Source organism: Mesocricetus auratus, unplaced genomic scaffold (assembly GCF_017639785.1).
Source record: "Mesocricetus auratus isolate SY011 unplaced genomic scaffold, BCM_Maur_2.0 Super-Scaffold_100007, whole genome shotgun sequence".
Taxonomy (NCBI): Eukaryota; Metazoa; Chordata; class Mammalia; order Rodentia; family Cricetidae; genus Mesocricetus; species Mesocricetus auratus.
The window spans coordinates 81,173,062-81,192,514 of NW_024429191.1; the positions used below are offsets into that span (position 1 = coordinate 81,173,062).

The following is a 19,453-nucleotide window of genomic DNA, read 5'->3' on the forward strand; positions in this document are numbered from 1 at the left end:
AAAAACATGGTTTATAAGGATCAAACTCAGGCCCTCATGCTTGCCAGGCAAGCACTTTGCTGTGCTGTCTCCCCAGCTTCCTTGATTAATGGATGAACCAATCAAAACCGCAGAGAAGAGGGTTGCTTTGTCCAAAAACACACAACCAACCAGGAGCCCAGCAGAAACATATTCTAGATCTCTGCAACTCTAATATTCTCTAAAGCATGAACCAACTGGTCATAGAGTTTCACCTGTTATCCTGCACCCAGGAATTGAGGCAGGAGCACCTTGACTTCCATGTTAGCCTGGACACTATACCAAGACCTTGTCAATCAAACCTAAATCAGAGAGGTGGAAGAGGGCGAGGCATAGAAGTTCCTGATACCTATGACAAATGTATCTGCTCTCCACTGTGCATTGCTGATTTTGGCACTGCCCCTTTCCATAGCTATAGACGTCACCCCCAGGCCCTTCTCCCACCCACTTAGGGAAGGCCATCGTGGCTCATACGGTCTGAGGGCCTCCCTCTACCCACTTACCGCAGCAGAATAGGGCTGGCACCCTAGGGGCAACATCATGTGAACAAGGGGTGGACAAAGCAACTGGTGTTTAACTCTGTACCCAATGCGGTAAAAATGTCATTGGCTTCCCTCCTGTCTGCCAGCTGGGAACGTGAGACCATGTGGGCAGGAACTGGGCAGAAGGCAAATTTTCCTACTTCAGGAAGAGCTTGCTAATGACTCGGGTTGCTTGCAGTGCTTCACGGAATACATTCCACTCAAGGGCTCTCAAAGTGCACCATCGTTCCAGTCAACTATTTACATTTTCAAGGGGGAGAGAAGGTACAGTTGGATACACAAGTTAACTTGGTCTTACCTCTGTTAGAGTAACTCACGTGTGCACAGAACACTATATCCTGTTTACAGTGTAGATAGTTTCTAAGGTCTGCTCACCAGGACATTTTAGTCCCCAGGGTTCAGCTAGCCAGCAGCACTAATAAGAGAGGTTTTATTAACCTTTTTGCCTGAGAGGAGAGCATTTCTTGCCAACCCTGATGGCCCACACATGACAGAGGGCTAAAGGTTAACCCAAACAGCTGCAGGGACAGGACATTACAGCCTCTGGGTGGCCCCTGGCACTTCCTCTTGGGGACCAGATTGTCCACATGGCCCTTCCAGATCTGAGAGATGCAGACTGTGGCTGAGGTACAGGGTAAAAATAGTCCCATGTGGGTGGCAGCTGGGCCCAGAGGCACCTGCTTCCTTCTCTGTGGAGGATGGTGGCAACCCAGGTGACAAACAGCTCCTGTGTTCCTGAGGCCCCACCCTACAACTTGGACTTCCCATCTTTCCTTCACAGAAAAATACACTGATTCGTAGTCACGTAAATCTACCACACCTGCCTATCCACATGCATCAAGAGCTGCAGAGTGTGGACTTGGTTGTAAGCTTTGTGGGCTTATACACTGTCTGTGCTACACTGCCGGCCATGGCTTCACAAGCTGTTTCTCCAAGTGCCCATGGGGTCAGGGCTTCTCTCCCCAGGGCTTGCCGTGAGAGCTGAACAACAGTGAGCTTGCTGATGCGTTTCATTTTGCAGCCTTGGTTTTTCTTCCCTCTCCCTTCTGCCAGTTGTTCACATTCTAGAACATTCTCCAAGTTTGGCCCTGAGGAAGGTCAAACAGCCCCATAGAAAGGCCAATGAGAGGGACTGAGGTTCCCGCCTGCCAACAGCCCACTGAGGGAGTCTGGTAGTCTGAATGAGAATGGCCCCCATGGGCCCATAGGGAGTGGCACCATGGAAGGTATGACCTTGTTGGAGGAAGAATGTCGCTGGGGGTGGACTTTGAGGTTTTGGAGGCTCAAGCCAGGCCTAGTGGCTCAATCTCTCTTCCTGCTGCCTGCTGATCCAGATGTAGAACTTTCAGCTACCCCTCCAGCACCGTGTCTGTCTGGGCGCCACTGTGTTTCCCGCCATGATGATAATGGACTAAACCTCTGAACTGTAAGCCAGCTCCAATTAAATGTTTTCCTTTATAAGAGAGCTGTGGGGGGCTGGAGAGATGGCTGAGAGGTTAAGAGCACTGACTGCTCTTCCAGGGGTCCTGAGTTCAATTCCCAGCAACCACATGGTGGCTCACAACCATCTACAATTCAATCCGGTGTCCTCTTCTGGCATATAGGCAGAACACTGTATATGTAATAAATGAACAACAAATCTTAAAAAAAAAGAGAGAGAGCTGTGGTCATGGTGTCTCTTCACAGCAATAGAAATCCTAAGATGGAGAGATCTGGGAAGCTAGTCCTCTGCCCTCAACCTAACTTTCAGATGGCCTTAGCCACAACCTGGAGTACCATCTTGTAAGGGACTCTGTGCCAGAGTCACCCAGCCTAGCCACTGTCCCTCAGGTACTGTGGAGGGATTTGTGATGCAGTCATTAATAAGGAAGGCCTTGGCTTGTCAGGGTTCCCACAAACATTAATAGTTCAGAGGCCGGGAAGATGGCTCAGACTGTAAAGTGCACAGGGACTTGAATTGGATCCCCAGCACCTGTGTGAAAAGGCAGTGCCCATGTAACTCCAGTGCTAACCGAGGGGGACAGGAAGGTCCCTGGAGCTTGCTGGCCAGATCCCCTGCTGAATCTGTGAGCTCCAGACTCAGTGACCCTGTTTCAAAAATAAAATAGAAGGAACTAGAGCTATAGCTCCATGATAGAATGCTTGCCTTACTTGTGTTCAATCACACTAGATTCGACCCTTAGTCCTGGCAGTGGGGGAGATGGAGGAATGGTTGAGGGAGACACCAAACATGTACAGAGAGGGGGCGGGGAGAGAGAAGGATAAAAATGAAGGGTTCATACACATCAAACTGTGAACAGCCTTGCCAGGACTCATGGTTGCAGACAGGTAGTGAGCAATGGCCTGTGTTCAGGTCAGGCAGGACCCCTGTCCCTGAACTGGAGGAGCCTGAGAGGCCCCCATCTGCACAGTGACCAGACAATGTGAAAACAAAACCAGTAGTCAGGAAGCCAAACAAAGCGCCTGGGGCAAGCAGGTCTGAGCTTGAACAGCAGCCCACAGCTTCCCTAATTTTGTTCCTAAATCCTAAAGGATATGGTAGGGGAAGCAATATGTCTCTCCAAACTAAGTCCCTCTTCTGCTGAGACACCCCCACCCCCACCCCAGGGCTTTCCTCCCTCCACTGGAAAGCTTCCTGCCCAGACTGCATTGTCCCGTGAGATCCCAGTGAATGGCCTAGGCATGTTCTCAGTCAGGTGATCTTTGTTCATGTCCACAAGCCCAAACTCTTTTTCCCTTCACACTCCAGGTCAAGGCAAACATCTCTGGTCCCTCCTTCCACACTAAGTTATCCAGAGAAATCTACCCAGGATGGTGGAAGGGAGCAGGGGCAGGCAGGAATCGTTGAAAGCTTACGGAACAGGGCATTGGCCCGTGTATGGTGATCATGCTCACTGGAACAAGGCATTGCCCTGAAAGGAGCCCACTTCCTACTCCCACCCTTTGTATCAGACAGCCCGGCTTCAGCTGAATGGAGTCAAGGACACGGGCTCCAAGTCCAGGTTAAACTGTCGTCGAATCAGAAGAATGAGCAAAGAATATAATCAAGCATTTCTCGGAAGAAATCCTGCTGCCAAAAACATAGCACAGACTGTCTGGGCCAGATACTTGCGGTACAAAACAGCATGTTCACTACAGTAGACAAGACATTCCCGTTTGCAGTGTGGAACACAAAAAGGCACCCGGGAAGAGTTTGTGCCTAGGTTAAGAATAATTGACCCACCCCAGACTGAAGGGTTTTGTAGTTTTAGAGGGTTTTCCTCACTCTTGCTAAATCATGCTTTCTAAGTCGTCTACAATAGCTTTCTATAAAACAAAAAATAAATAAAAATTACCTCAAATGATTTAATTTTGATGAATATATTAAGTAGGAGTGGTGTGTGGGGCCAGACAAATAGGAGGCCAAGAGGTCTCCTGGCTGTGACAGCCTTCAGTCAGGAAAAAGCGGAGAGGGCCCAGCAGGGACAGTGTAGCACGACTTAGTCACCCAGAACCAAGCCCAGTGGAGTGGGCAACGCGGGGGGCCACAGCTACGCCCCTCCCCGCGTGCGCACCTTAAATAGAGAAGGGTTCCAGACCACCTCTGGAGTCACAGTTCGGGGGGGGGGGGGAGACAGGACAAGTCAAGGTTACTTGGTCCGAGGACAGAGCTGCCTGGACGTTCTGACCCTTGCCAACCATATTTGCTCAGACTGTATGCTGGGAGGGATTCATGTCCTCACAGTTTGGGCACCACGAGTAGGCTGGGGCAAGGAGGGGTAGGGCGGGGCGGAGCTCGGCGGTTGCCAGGGGCGGAGCAGCATGGCTGGCGTGGATCTCCGTGGGCGACTGCCACGCACTGTTTGTTGGCTCTCTCCGGCTCGCGCGCTGCCTGTTGCTCTCTGCTCCCGGCCGCCGGTTTCCCGCCGGGAAGGTAGGCGGTCCGAGAGTGCCAGCGCGTGGGCCGACTCCCCCCTTCCTCTCCTCCCTGCTTAAGGGTGATCGAGGGCCCCCCCGGGAGTCCCCGACAGCTCGGACGCTGCCAGCTCCCGGCGCGCCCTGGACCGCGCGCCCGGACTCCGGGCGCCGCGCCGCGATGAACGCGAGCTTTCTGAACCACAGCGGCCTGGAAGAGGCGGGTGGTGACGCCCGGGCCGCCCTGGGGAACCGCAGCCACGGGCTGGGCACGTGGCTAGACTGCTGCCCCGGGGGCGCACAGCTGACCGCCAGTGACGGGGTCCCTGCAGGGCTGGAACACGACGAACGCAGCCTGTGGGTGTCGCGTGTGGCGCAGATCGCCGTACTCTGTGTGCTGTCGCTCACCGTGGTCTTCGGTGTTTTCTTCCTGGGCTGCAACCTGCTCATCAAGTCCGAGAGCATGATCAACTTTCTGATGCAGGAGCGCAGACCCTCCAAGGACGTGGGCGCCGCCATCCTGGGACTGTACTGAGCTCCGGCCGCCCTGGCAAGCGTCGCAGCACCGCGAGGAAGGGACCGCAGAGCCTCTGCCTCAAGGCTTTAGCCACCGCGACGTGACTTGGAAGGCTCCAACCTGGACATCGGCGGTGGCGGTGCAAGAAGGGACTGTCACCCCGGGCTCTCTCGTGTGCGCTCCAGCGAGGGCCGGGGCACAGGGTTCGTCACAGGTTTTTTACAAAGAGAAGTTCGGGTCAGGGTGGGAGGGAGGGGAGAGGGAGATGCAATGCAGGGTTGAGGTCACTGGCGTCGGGATTTCGGGCATGTTGGTGGGGGCCAGTTCCAAGAAGGGCGCGGGAAGAATCTCTGAGATTTTGCAGCTGATCTCGCATTGCATCTGAAAATAAATTTTGTAATAAAACCATAGCTGTCGGGTTTTCTTATACATTCTAGTTGTTCCCAGTGCTTGTGGGGGGGGGGGCGAGAAAGGGGAACATGTCCTACTTCTGGCCCCAATTTGGTCGACTTAAGGAGCTGTGCAGCAGGCAGCTCTGGAGCTCCATGGCAAGAGAAAAAGGAATTTGGGGGGGGTTGGCTTTTCCCCCTTCTCACAAAGAACTGTTTTCTTCTACTACAGTAGAGGAGGCCCTTTGGGGCAGCCAGACAGTTGGTGAGATTAATTAAATCGCTGGGAATTTTAGCCTTCTTCATAAAGTAGAAATGGAAAAAGAAAGTGAATAGAATCCAAAAGGGGGAGGGCTGTGAATAAAATAAACATATCAGATAAATTAATCTGGGCAGGTAGGAATTGGATCTAGTAAAAATTCCAGGCTGAGCCCAGAAGCCCCGTTCAAGGGCTTGTTTTGCCCCGCCCTTTTAGGAGGTAGATGGATAGACTCAAACAAGCCCCTTAAATGGATTGCGAATGCCATTTCTTCCGGCACTCAATCCTCCCATTAAGAAATGCACCCTTCACTCTCTGTTGACCTGAAACCCAATTCTGGAGGGGACTTGGTGCTTACAGGCCAGAAGGAAGGGAAGGGGGCCATTTGCAGCAAGTCTTTGCTCTGAGGGACAACTGGGCCCAGGCCACCTCAGGGAGAAAGCCTTTTGACCTATAGGTACCCTCTTAGCCAGTTCAGGCATGTAGTACTTGGGGAGGTTTCTAGGGAAAAGAGCTCAGGTCCCTCCCTCTCCTCTTCAGCTTGGTGGAAATGAGGGCGAACGGGAGGGAAGATGGCTGAAGCCTTCCCTGGCGTTAGCATGGGAAGCAGGAGGGACCTTCTCTCTTCGGCAACAGTTGGGGCGAGAAGGTGGCGGGGAGTTTCTTAACGACAACACCAAAAATTAAGTGATTGAGTCTGAAGGATGCAGACGCTTCCTAGCTCCCACACAGTTCTGTGGAATCATAGATATGGAAATCTGTTCCATCCACCATCCTGCCATTCAGTCACATATCTGGGGATTCATCCATAGGATGGACAATCACAGAGCCCTTGTTAAATATCCATGAGACACCCTCCCCAGCATGGAATGAATGTTGGGATGTGGATGATTAGCATTGTCTGTGGTAGCCTGTCTGATGGGTGGAGAGAGGCTTGGAACAGCTGGGACACTGATTCTGGACTCTTGGCCTGAGTTAGCACAAGTACCCGGAGTCTGGGCCACCTAGTGGTCAGGAGAATGCCACTCAGAGGACTGCAAAGAGTTCTCTTTAACTCCCCCCAAAGAGGGAAATGGGACGGGGAGAATGAGGACTTCAGATGTGTGCCTGACCAGGTTCTAAAGAACACTGAGTACTTCCTGAAGCAAAATGGCCTGTTGCTAAAGTGCCGACAGGGAAGCGATTCGAGAGGGCAGTTTCTAAAATTGCCAACAAAGGAAAGTCGTAGTGGAGAAGCCTCACAGGGTTTGTCTCACTGTAAACAAGGACCTGTCCGTGAAGTATCACGAGGTTTTTGAGATACAAATTCTAAGGTCTTCCTATGTAGCCCAGATTGGCCTCGAATTCAAGATCCATTCCACAATGTTCAAGCATGCATTCATTCATAGGCAAATGTGCATAGGAGCTTGTTCACACATGCAGGTACAAGCAAAAGCCAGGCTCAAGGGAAAAAACGACAGGCACAGGTTCTGGGAAGAGGGAAGGAGGACAGTCACACTGTAACCATTCTTATTCCTACAGCCCAGAAGGGGGGTGGTACTGGTTAAGTATGTAAATCTCAGACACAGGAGGAAGGGTTATGTGAGGTAGAAACCAGCGAGGCTTGATGCTGCAGGAGAAAAGCAACCCAAGATCAGAATCTTGAACCTTGGAACTCTGGGAAAAACTCTTCCTCTGTCTCCAAGCCTTGTGCAGCAAGAATTTTCCCCTGTATGAGGCTGACTCATGATACAGTGGCCAAATCTCAGAGATTCCCAGAGTCAGCAAGGAGAAATGCAGGATCCTTGTCTGAGAAATCTTCACTGTTCGGTTTCCCTGCTCTGTGACTTCAAAGAAGTAGCTTAGCCTTTCTGTGCCTCAGTTTCCTCCTTTGCACAACAGGAGTGGTAGAACTCAGGGTTCCTGTGATATGCGTGTGATGTGACCAGCACAGGGCCTAGCACTTGAGGGACTGCCAATAAAGAAAACTACCAGTATCACCATTAGTTTTATTTAATGTATGAGCTCCTTCCCCAGTAAAATGGAACTGGCTTTCTGAAATGAGAGCCCTGAAAAGAAAAAAAAAATCATATTCATGTCACATTTTGCTGTTTTCAAAGTACATTCATAAGCAGGATGGGAACCTGGGAACACTTTATTAAGTCCCTAATTTGTGAAGCACTGACTTCCTAGCCTACTAAGAAAGGCTTCATTAACACTCCCATTGTACAGATGAGGAAATTAAGGCCCAAAGAAGCTTCCCAAGTCACACACTAGGATCTTGCTGAATAAGAGGAGCAGACACCCTCTTTCAGTTGCTTTTTTGGGAAAGGAAACTGACATTTGATTTAATGGACTTGTCCAAGTTCATTCTCTCAACCAGCATCAACAACAAATCTGTGGGTCATGTCCTGGGCCAGGGGTCTGCAATGGTCCAGTCCTAGCATGCCATCCCTGAAGCACCAGTCCTGGGATAGAGCAGCTGGAACTCAATCATGTCTTCTGTGCCTGTACTCTGATCCTGAAGCAGGGGACAGTTGGGAGTGCTAATACCCACACCTCCACTCCCTCCCCACTTGCCTGTCCAAATTCCCACAGAGGAGTGCACAGCTGTGGTCAAGCCCCGCCCTCCACAGACAGGCACCACATCAGATGAGCAGTAAGCCTAGGGTGACAGAGCTGGTTTCAGAAGGAAAGAAAGGGGCAAAAAGCCCAGTGTCTGCCACCAGTAGCCTCACTGCCCAACTGAGGTTCTTGGCTGAGCAGAAATGGGCTATCCAGTGGCAGGGTAGGGGGATGGGGGGATGGGAGGGTGGAGGATGGGGGGCTGGGGGGCAGAGACACGTCACACCACCACCTTTTGCTCCAAGCTGCCACTGCCATTCATCCAAGGGCTCCAGCAACTGGGACCCTCATCCTGGGGTCCTTTTCGGCCCCCACTTCTCTTGTCTTGACCCAGAGCCAGAATCCATGCAAGAGTATCTTCCTATCCTAGCTAGAGCAGGAAGCAAGAATGAGAACAGGAGTAGGAGAGAAAAGGAACAGGGTGGAGAGAGGATATGAGGGGGAGTGGAGAAAAGAGGGGATAGAGGAGAGAAAGGAGGGTAGAGGCCCAGCAGGAAGCTAAGGTCTCCCTCCCCCCACCCCCCACTCCCCCACCCCTCCGCCAATGCCCCACAAGGTTCTGTCTATATACAGGGTTGGCCAACCACAGCCTCTTCCAAGTCTGCTGAAAATAAAGAGGAGAAGCAAAAGCACTGAGGGGGATCGCTGGGGTGGTCCCATCCCTACCTCATGGGATCTGTGTCCTCTGACAACCACATAACCTCCCCGTGGAGGTGACCCTTCCTCAATGTCAGGCCTGGAACACTCCATAATGTGTCATTCCTACTCCAGGGCAGGCACCCTAAGGGGTATAGTTCAGTTCATAGGAAAAAAAAAAAAAGGAGCAAAGGCTGGGCAGTGGGTGGAGGATAGGCAGGGATGTACAGAGACACAGGGCTTGGGACTGAAGAAACAAGCCTCAGATTTCCCTGCAGCCAAAGAGAGCCTGTCAAAGCTTCAGTCCCCTCATTCCTAAGCACATTAGCTGACCTTGGAGTGGTTGAGAAGTTAAGTGATAATACGTCTGAAAGCGCTCAATAACACTGTGAATTAAGTGAAAAGAAACATTTAAAGTGTCCAGGCGTCTCTGCCCTGATCTGTATGAGGTTAAGGACAGCAGAGGATGGAGTTAGTCAAGGAGGCGTTGAAACACTGAACCATAAGAGCCACACGGCCACGCTAGGTCCTTGACTGTCAGCTCAGACCAGTGCCTACAATCTGTAGAGGTCACACTCAGTGTGGTTTTCCTCATAAAATTACTCGATTAGGAATTTTACATTTACAGCAGCAACAACAAAAAAGAGAATGGGCAAAAAGTTGTCCCAGTCCTTCATCCAGGAAGGATCGCCATGGATTCTTTCTATAATTCCTTTTTAAGTTTAAGATCAAAACAGCAAAAACTGGGCTTTTTCATTTAAAAAATGTCCTTATAGAATGTATGCCATTTTGAACATGATTTGAACAGTTTTCACTTAGCAGTGTACAGGGATAGGTTCATGTTGGGAACTCACATTACAGGCCCCATCACCCCTCCAGCTAACAGATCCCCAGAAGTTGGGTATCACTCTGTTTCCAAGTGAGTGGAAAGGTTCCAGCTGTGCTCCACCCCACCCTGCAGATGGACATAAATGGGAAAGCTTAGCGGATGACTCATGGTAGCTGAAGTGCCCTTGTCCCAGCCTCTCTCCCATCACTCTCTTGGGACTATCTCTCCAGGAGGAGTCTCCATGTTCCCGGATGGAATCTGCACTCACTCGCTGAATCCCATATATAAGTCCAGATTTTAAAACATCTCACATTTAATGTTCGTAGCAACCTTGGATGTTTGCACTCACAGATGAGACCATGCATGCTCCAAACAAACAAACAAATGAGCGAACGAACGAATGAAACACCAGGTTTGGCCTAGCAGTGGTAGAGCCAGGATCCGGCGTCTTTGCTCTGGCCTCCACACACTGTCTCCTGCTCCAGTGTATCTGTATAACTACCCAGCACTGGGGACTGGCATAGGGTGAGAGGAGAGCGGTGCAACGGGACAAAGCTGGAGTGGAGGTGTACCGAGAACTTGGGGAAAGTGGCAAGCTCTCTCTTACCATGGGAAAGGAGGCTGATCATGTCATTCTAGAATTCAGAGACTTAGGCCAGGCCTGGAAACGCCCACAGAATGGCACCCTTCTCTCTGGTTTCCGATCACTCATCTGCAAGCCTCTTTCATCATTGGTTCCTGTTTAAAAAAAAAATTCCACTTCCGCACTCCCCTTCCCCCCGGGGCATGCTGCTTCTTGTAGGACGGAACTGTCAGAAGGTAGCTCTGGCTATCAGGACAGAGCCTGGACACAGCACCTCTGTGGCATAGCTCTGCTCCTTTGCAGGGTGCCACTGAGGTTGCTACATAGTACTTCCATCATGAAATAGAGTCAAGCAAGGCGAGGGCAGGGACAGAAGAAAGAGGAAACAGCACTTGGATGGTCGGACACCTCCTTTCTGGACACTCATCACCTAGCCCACTAGCCCCAGGATTGCTTCAAAGTGGGGTGCAGTGGTAAATGCAGCAGGAGGGACACCTCTGTGTTCTGAGAGGTGGCAGGCAGGGGCCCCAGGCTTCTCTCTCCTTTCCCGGCACTGGCTACCCCAAGCCTCTGCTATGAGCAGGGCACTAGTGGGGGGGGGGGCAGACACAAGGAAAGAAGGGTTTTTCTTTATGAAATGATGGTGGCCTAAAAGAGCACGGGGGACCTTTCTCTATGTCCTGAGCCCTGCTCACCCTCAAATGTGTCTTATTGTTCTCCTGACTTGCAGATTTGAATAATTAGAGACTCCACTTCAAAAACAAATGTGATTTTGCATTAATTTGGGGAGTGGTACATGTATAGGCATTTATATGTATACACACCAGCGGTGAAGAACTCTAATGAATTTCCATGGAGATAAAACTTGGGATGAGGTTGCCATAGTAACGGAAATGTTTCTGAAAGGCCACATCACCTTGGCAAAGTAGGAAGCTCCTGTCAAGAATTTGCAGTTAGAGGCTAAATCACAGACCTTCCCATCAGGGCCGGGTGCTCTTTTGGTTTCTCTTATTTCTCCTTTTTTCTTATTTCCTGCTTATCATGATCAATCCCAAAAGCATGAGATTTTTTATTTGGGAGACTTTGATTCAAGTTCAGGCTTGGTCACTGGAGGGGTCAAATATGTGAGAACCTTGAAGAGGTGAAAGAGAGTAGGCTCCCTGTTGACCTAATGTGTGACCCTGGAAAAATTGTGTCTCTCCCTTCCTGAGTTTCCTCTCATGCAAAATACGAGGCCAGACTTACGGATTCTTGTAATATTTCCACTGGTTGGCCTGAGGACCCAGCCTCCCACCTCCTTCCTGTCCCTAGGCAGCCGAACGTTGAGCTGTCCATGGTTCTGAAGTCCTGCATGCTGAACACCTGGGCCAAGCTGTATTCTCAACAGATTGATCTCTGTGATCTCAGCACTCATAGAGCCTGCTGGGTGGGCTCAGAACATCTCAGCCAGAGGCTAAGACTTTATGGGACCTTGGTGTTCAGAGAACCATAGAGGAGGGATCTGGTGATGTATTCTAACTGGATGATCTCTCCCAGGAGCCATTTCCTCCCTTAACTGTGAAACTTGTGTGACAGTCCAGAAGATTGCCTGGGCTATGGGGAAAGGAGGACCCCCAAAACTCAGTCCTTCCCCTATTACATGAAGCTTAGTTTCCCCACTGGTAACAGTGGACAGAGATCAAGACACACTCCCTGTCAGGGACTCACTTCAACTGAAAGGAAATTGAGGCAGCATTTACATGTCCTCAAACAAAAGCTGAGCACTGGCTTGTGCTTGTTATGAAATGTGTCAAAACCACAATAGCCCAACTATGTCTCTACCTAATTACCTGACCATCTTTCTATAATCTACTTCCCTCCCCTGGAACACAGGAAGAGAGAGAGAGAGAGAGAGAGAGAGAGAGAGAGAGAGAGAGAGAGAGAGAGAGAGAGAGAGAGAGGAGCTCATACTGGAGGACACAGGGATTTGCTCGGGGACATCATGTGTTTTCCATCTGATTGTCCCCATCTTGCTACGTAATGCAATGGGTGGAAATGCAGAGCCCACGATCAAGAAAGCCTTGACTCAAGCCTACTTCTATCCTGAATAGCTGTGCGACATTCTTTCTGAGTCCTCATTTGGAAAATGAAAATTATAGTTGCACATATTTTAAGTGTTGTTGGAAGATTAAATGGGGGAACCTTTAGCAAGTCCAGGGTCTGGACACATGGAAAGTAACTGTTTGGTTCTCCTTAGCTGTGCTACAAACTGGCCCCTAGGCTTTTAATTGATGGTTCTGTGGGCCAGGTGGGCCTAGGTGGGCACTCTTGATGCTTCGGATGACAGCAGTAACTGAGTCATCCAGAGGTGACACACTGGCTCCAGTATCTGTATCTGGAATATTGGTGGGGTCAGTTAGGAGGGTGAGTGTGTCAGGGATAATGGGCCTCTATCTGCTCCTCAGTCCCATGAAATTGCCTTCTCCAGTCTTCACAGGAGAAGAGCTGCACTTAGGACAGCTTCTGGACCTTCAGAAAGGCACATTGTAGCAGGCCTTCTTCTGGGCCACCAATCAGCTCCCAGAGACTTACCTCACGCTTGTCCCACTAGCTCTTATGACCTAAATTGACCTGTTTCTCTTATCTACATTTTGCCTTGGGGATTTTTACCTTTATTTCATTCTGTATGTCCTACCTTCTTGCTTGTTCTGTGTCTGTCTGTCTGGCCCCAGGTACCTCCCTCTCATTTTCCCTCACTCCCTTCTTTTTTCTTCCCCAAGCCTATATTCCTCTTCCTATTTATTCTCTCTGCCTGCCAGTCCTGCCTATCCCCCTACTGCCTAGCTACTGGCTGTTCAGCTTTTTATTAGACCAATCGGGTGCCTTAGGCAGGCCAGGTGAAACAGCAACACATCTTTGCGTAACTAAACACATGCAGCATAAACAAATGTAACACACGTTTACATAGCTAAAGGAACATTCCGCAGCATAAACAAATGTGACACATCTTCGCCCAGTTGAAGTAACATTCCACAACAGCACACAGTTGGTATCTTTTCTCCCCTGCCACAGCTTATGTATTAAAAACAAGTCACCACTGAGTCCAGATCCAAGTGGCAGGAAAAGGCACAAGGACATGAATACTGGGAAGCATGGTTCATTACGGGTATCTTTTGAAATCAGCTCTTATGTGGATTAGTAAATATTTTTATTACTAGAGTTTAAGGGAGGTTCCACTCCCTTATCCATTCTTAGAAATAGTTTTGGAGGTTGGAGACATGGCTCAGTGGATATGGTATTTGTTGTACAAACTTAAGGACCATAACTGAGACCTTCAGCACCCGCACAGAAGCCTGAGGCAGGGTTCTGTGGCCCAGCCTCTGGAAGCAGAAATGGATCCCCAGGGCAAGCTGGCTAGTTAGATTGGTAAAAGCAGCAGATTCTGTACCCAAGTGAAGAGACCCTGCCTTGGGAAATAAAGAGAAGGGTCATCAGTGAAGACATATGATGCCAACCTGTGGCTTCCACATGCAAAAACATACAGATACACCCACAGGTACCACCCCACACACATAAAGAAATTTGGGTTTGCTGACTGGAGAAATTCAAATTCATGTAATGATCACTTTAGCTACCATCCTAGGCTGTGTTTCCCCCTTAACACCCTGCAGGCTTAGCAATGGGCTTTGTGTGTCATCAGCATTAATACAAGTTGCACTTTCCTGTGGTATGTTAATGTTTCTAGGCCAGCTTTGTTTTTCTTTGTATGTATTCCCTTCAGGCCATTCCCCTCACAGATTTCCCACATCCTCCATTTTAGAACATAGCACATAGCTGGATGTTATTAAAGTATAACCTTTTTATTTGTGTTTCGTGAATTTTCCTTAATTGTGATAGTGAATATATTTGGATTCATCTCTACCATTTTATTTAGTGAGATTTTTATAAAACTATCATTTTATTTGATTTTCTTCTTTTTCTTATGCCTTCTATTGGCTTGGAAATTAAGCACTTTATATTGATTCTTTTAGCAGTTACCTTTCAAGTTTCGACAGCATCATTGTTGGAAAAGTTTGAAGTTAGTATCTCCCTTTATCCTGGAAAAAATGGGACTATAGATTTTTTTACATATATATATAATATGTATTATATATAATATCATTTGGAAGCAAAGACTCATATAACACAGGGTGGCCTCAAACTCACTATATAGACCAAGATGACCATAATAAAATGTTTAAATTCTGATTATCTCCTCCATAGATAAAATTGAGTTTATTACTGCTTTGTTTTATTTTTGAGACATTTTAAACTATGTATCCCAGGCTGGACTGAAACATATCACCCTCCTACCTCAGCCTCTGGAATGCTGGGATTACAGTTGATTATCACTGTGTCTAGCTATCATGTTATTTTTGTCTCATTTTTACCCCCTAGCTTTTTTTAAAAAATCTGTCTCCAAAGTATTCACTATGAATATATCTTTTGAGTTCTATTTTAAATATACAGTAAAATTAACTTTTGGATATTTGCTTGCTAGTTTTATGCCAACTTGACACAAGCTAGAGTCATTTGAAAGGAGGGAACTTTGATTTAAAAAAATGCTTCCATAAGGTCGGGCTTTATGTAATCCTGTATAGCATTTTCTTAATTAGTGATTGATGGGGGAGGTCCCAGACAATTGTAGGTGGAGCCACCCCTGTGCTGGTGGTCTTGGGTTCTATAAGAAAGCAGACTGGGCAAGTTATAATGAGCAAGTCAGTATGCAGCACCCCTTCATGGCCTCTACATCAGTTTCTGACTCGAGGTTCCTGCCTGTTTTGGTTCCTGTCCTGACTTCCTTCAATGATGAGCAGTGATGTGGAAGCATAAGCCAAATAAACCCTTTTCTCTTTAACTTGATTTTGGTCATGATGTTTTTCACAGCAATAGTAACCCTGACTAGGACAGGGTGTATAGCCTTATGAATTTTGACAAATGCTTAAGAGTACATGGACAGACTTCCTAGGCAGCCTCTTTGTAGTCCAACCTTCCATTATTACCCTTGACCTCTGATGATTTCAGATCTGTTCTCTCTCCCTATGGTTTGTCCTTTTCTGAATGTCATATAATAGGACCATACAATTCAACCTGGTTTCTCACACTCAGCTTAATGCACCCAGTGTTATTTCATCTGACCGTAATTCATTTTCTTTCATTGCAAAATAGGTACTATTCCCTCAGATGAATTATTAAACCACAGGTTTGGTTTGTTTTTGTTGAGACATGGTCTCATTATGTTGTCCAGACTACTCGAGTGAATGTTTGCCTCAGTTTTCTGAGTGATGGGAGCATGGGTACATGCCACCATGCTGAGCTGTAGCCTAAGTTTTAAATTTTGAATTCTTATTTTTGTCTGTAGTTGAGGTATATTTGGGTTGTATCCAATTTGGGGAGACTGAATAAATCCAACATAAATATTCATGCATAGACATTTATGTATGTATGAATAAAATTTTCATTTCTCTTGGGCAAATACCTACAGGGGAGGTTGCTGGGTCATATGCAAGCTTAAGCTTGACTACATGAAAAACTGCAGACTATTTTCCATGGTGACTATTTAATGCAATTGCATTCTCAGCAGCAGTGAGAGGTGTTTGGGTTTCTTTGTACCTCTTTGCCCCCAGTATTGCCAGTGCTTGTGTTTGTTTCGTGTGTGTGTGTGTGTGTGTGTGTGTGTGTGTGTGTGTGTGTGTGTGTGTGTGTGGTGGTACCACAGGGTGGACCAAACAACTAACTAACAAATGGTGGCATTGCGCATCTTTTCAGGTACTGATTTTGCTCCTTTCTAAAGTTGAGATGTTTTTCTTCACATTGTTGAGTCTGAGAGTTCTTGGATGCAGGTCATCATTAGTATTGAGGGGGCATGTACGCACCAAAGTGCATGTGGAAATCTGAGGGCAACTTTCAGGAGTTGGCTCTCTCCTTGTACCCAGTTGTGGCAGGCTCTCTCTTACTGTTTCTGCTGTGATGAATACTCCAACCCTGTTTGCCTGGATACTTCTGGGTGATTCTCCTCTCTCCATCTCCCATCTCTCTGCAGAAGTGTTGGGATCACCAATGCACACAATTGTATCCAGCTTTGATATTTTTTTTAAATGTGCATTCTGGGGATCAAACTGAGGTCATCAGGTTTGCCTGGTGTTTTTACCATAGAGTCATCTCGCCAATCTCTGGACATGGGTCTTTCCATCTATATACGATTTTGGAAGATACATTCTGGTGATCCATCTGAGTTTGGTCAACAGGAGGAGTCTGTCCTGGGAAGCTGACCCCTTCTAGATATCCTGATCCAAATGGATTTCTGAACCCTTCTGTTGAGGACAGACATGGCCTGTGGTAGCCACTCCGAAGCCTACTCCAAGAAGTCTCACCTAAGGGCTTAGCCACATTTCCTCTGATGGCCTCTCTTACACCTGCCTCTTCCTACTCAGAAGAGAAAGGAAGAAAGTCGATTGTGAGCCTGGGGAGAATGGTTATGGAGATGGGAGGGAGACAAAAAGAAAGAGAAAGAGAGAGGGGAATGTTGTGAGTTGGAGAGAGGAATGCTGAGAGTAGGAAATGTGATAAAGCTATGCTCTAACTTAGCCCCTTCTCACCATACGCCAGTGGAAGGTATTGCTGGCCAGGGGACTCAGTATAGACCATCATGGGTGCTGCATATTCTGAAGGACAGCTTCATGGCTGAGACACTTACCATATTTCTAAGTATCTGAGAGCAGTTTTCTTTCCAAAACCTTCCAACTGCTGGTTAGACACAGTGGAGCATCTTTCTACTTTTTGCCTTGTGCCCCAAATGAAGATTTAGACGAACAAAACCCCTCTCCTTTCCCCAGAGACACTAAAGCAAACTGAACTCTAGGTTCAGAAAAATAGTGACTCCCAAGCGCCGCTAGGCATAGAAAACCCAAAGACTGTGTGTAGGGTCCTGCAAGGGCTACACTTATGGCTTACCAAAAGGAAAACAGAATGCTTTTCCTTTTTGAGCCAAACTTCTTTTTAAAAATTAAAATAAACAGCGGAGGCTGCACATAGCCGCCTGCCTATGAGCTGACTCTGCCAGTCTAACCATCTGTCTGCGGCTGGGAAGCAGATGACGATCCAGCCACTCGGCCACCCGCCTCCACCTGGCCCAGTCTTCCTGGTTCCTCTCTGGCCACACTTGAGGTTCCCTCTACCTTCCTTACACCGACTCTTGCCCACCTGGCTCTGCCTGGTGAAGGCAGCCTTGGGTGTGGTTCATCTTGTCAAGCTGCTTCAGCTCGGCTGTACAGACATCGTGTGTCTGCACCGAGTTCTACTTCTATTATAAAAACAAAAACAAAACAAAACAAAACAAAACCCAAACATTTCCTCTCTCTTGCTAGTCATCCAACTCTATAGCAGATCTTGGAGTCAGTCACACACCTAACTGTGGGGGAACCTGATACAGGGGGTCTGGAGATGGGGTAGAGCTGGCTAGAGTTCAGGTCTCCCTACCTCATCTGGTGTGAGCCTTTAGTAGGCTACACTCGGTTTCCAGGCAGGCTCAAATTGGTCAAGGTCTTTAAGGTCCCAGGAAGCCGGGTTCCATCCTCAGCCCACCCAAACACCTTTAGAGGACAGGGTGGGTCATGGGAGTGGGTCATGGAAGGGATTCCCTGTGCCTAGTCTACTGTTGCTGGCCACACTTGAGGTTCCCTCTACCTTCCCTCGAGTCGCTCATCCTTTGTTGATGCCTGCTTTTGGCTTAGGCAGGCTCTGGGATGCCTTGAGCCCTGCCACCAGCCCAGCCTTTCTTCCATTTAAGAGTAAAGGAAGCCATTCTCTGAGCCCCCACACATGCCTCCCACCCCCGTATCTTCTCCACTAGCTCCTGCTGTTGCGACTGTCAGGAGCGGAGTTTTGGGTAATTGTTGCTATGGAGATCCCGTCTTGAATTATTGTGCAAATGTATCCCATCTTTCTCCTTATTTGGTTCAGGACATGGATGCCTGGAAAATGTGGAGGTTGAAAACTCTTTGTGGTTGGTTCTCCCTTGTTCTCCAGCTTGTTTAACCTGGGCCAAAGCCTCAGGGCACCCTGATCCCAATGCTCATCTCTGAGCCTTGTGATTGGTTAGTGACAATGGAAAGAGTCCTGGGCAGCTGAAGTGCCTGCTCTCTGTGGGTTATGGATGGGGCATCCCAAAGGAAATAACCCTTGGTAAAACTGTCTCCTGGGTGATCAGCCCCTCCCCACCTACTGGTCACCTTTCTCTAAGGGAACAAAGCCTTTGTAAAAGTTGAGTTGTTCGACTGAATCCTGATTCCTCCTGTTTCCATAGGCACACCCCATACCAGATCTCTGAGGCATTACCCGGATGAGCAGCGCTTGTCTCCCCACATGCTCTTCCTCCCACGGACCGATGTCTGAATCATCAGCATTATTTTTATCAAGTGACTCTCGTGTCAAAGGTCTGGCCCATCTCCCCATCGATTTTTGTACTAAATACAGACTTGAACTGTATTCAAGGTATCCAGCAGCTCCCCCCAACCATGCACGCACATGTGCACACACACGTGTAAAAACAAACAAAAGTAATTTTTAAGGAATTCTGGCCACATGTAGGGAGGGGATTTTTGCATATATTGCTGCCTAGGAGGGGACAGGACCTGCGTTTAATATTGCAGGAACCACTGGATAATGAATGCTGACTTACAAATAGTCCTTATGGGCTGTTGATAATTTTCATCTAAAGGAGAAAATGACCCATGATGTTAATTGCTCACTCCTTCCCTTTCTTCCTACTCTCTCTCTGCAGGCATGTAGTTCAGACTCCATGTTTTCTTATCTTGGCATGAGACAGGGACAGATGATTCTAGAATATCTCGCCTTCTATGAATAGATGCAGTATCTGGACCCCAATCTAATGGGGGAGACCTACCACAGGAAGTGCCTAGTCTGAAGGTACTAACACCTCTAATGCCCTTGTCTAGAGAGATCTTCACTCACTGGTGGGTAGGACTGGCAAGGGAGACACACACAGTGCTCAAATGGCTCATAGAACCAGGCACAACTGGGTTAAACTTTGAAAAGGAGTGAGTCATCATTGGGGGTGTAGCTCAGTAGAAGAGCACCTGCTTAGCATGTGTAAGTTCCTGGGCTGGGTCCAGCAGCACAAGGAGAAAGTCAGATCAGAGCGA

The 19,453-nt window shown here is 48.3% G+C and overlaps 1 protein-coding gene across 1 annotated transcript; it reads left to right on the plus strand.

The window, feature by feature from the left end:
• Window positions 1–4,355: 4,355 nt before the first annotated feature.
• On the plus strand, window positions 4,356–5,376 carry Rprml (reprimo like). Its single transcript, XM_013113252.3, has one exon. The coding sequence runs from the start codon at window positions 4,636–4,638 to the stop codon at window positions 4,987–4,989; it is 354 nt and encodes a 117-aa protein (XP_012968706.1). The 5' UTR covers window positions 4,356–4,635; the 3' UTR covers window positions 4,990–5,376.
• Window positions 5,377–19,453: the final 14,077 nt, after the last annotated feature.

Excerpts from the sequence above, each read along its gene's own strand:
- Rprml (XM_013113252.3), top strand. The coding sequence starts at position 4,636 with ATGAACGCGAGCTTTCTGAACCACAGCGGCCTGGAAGAGGCGGGTGGT.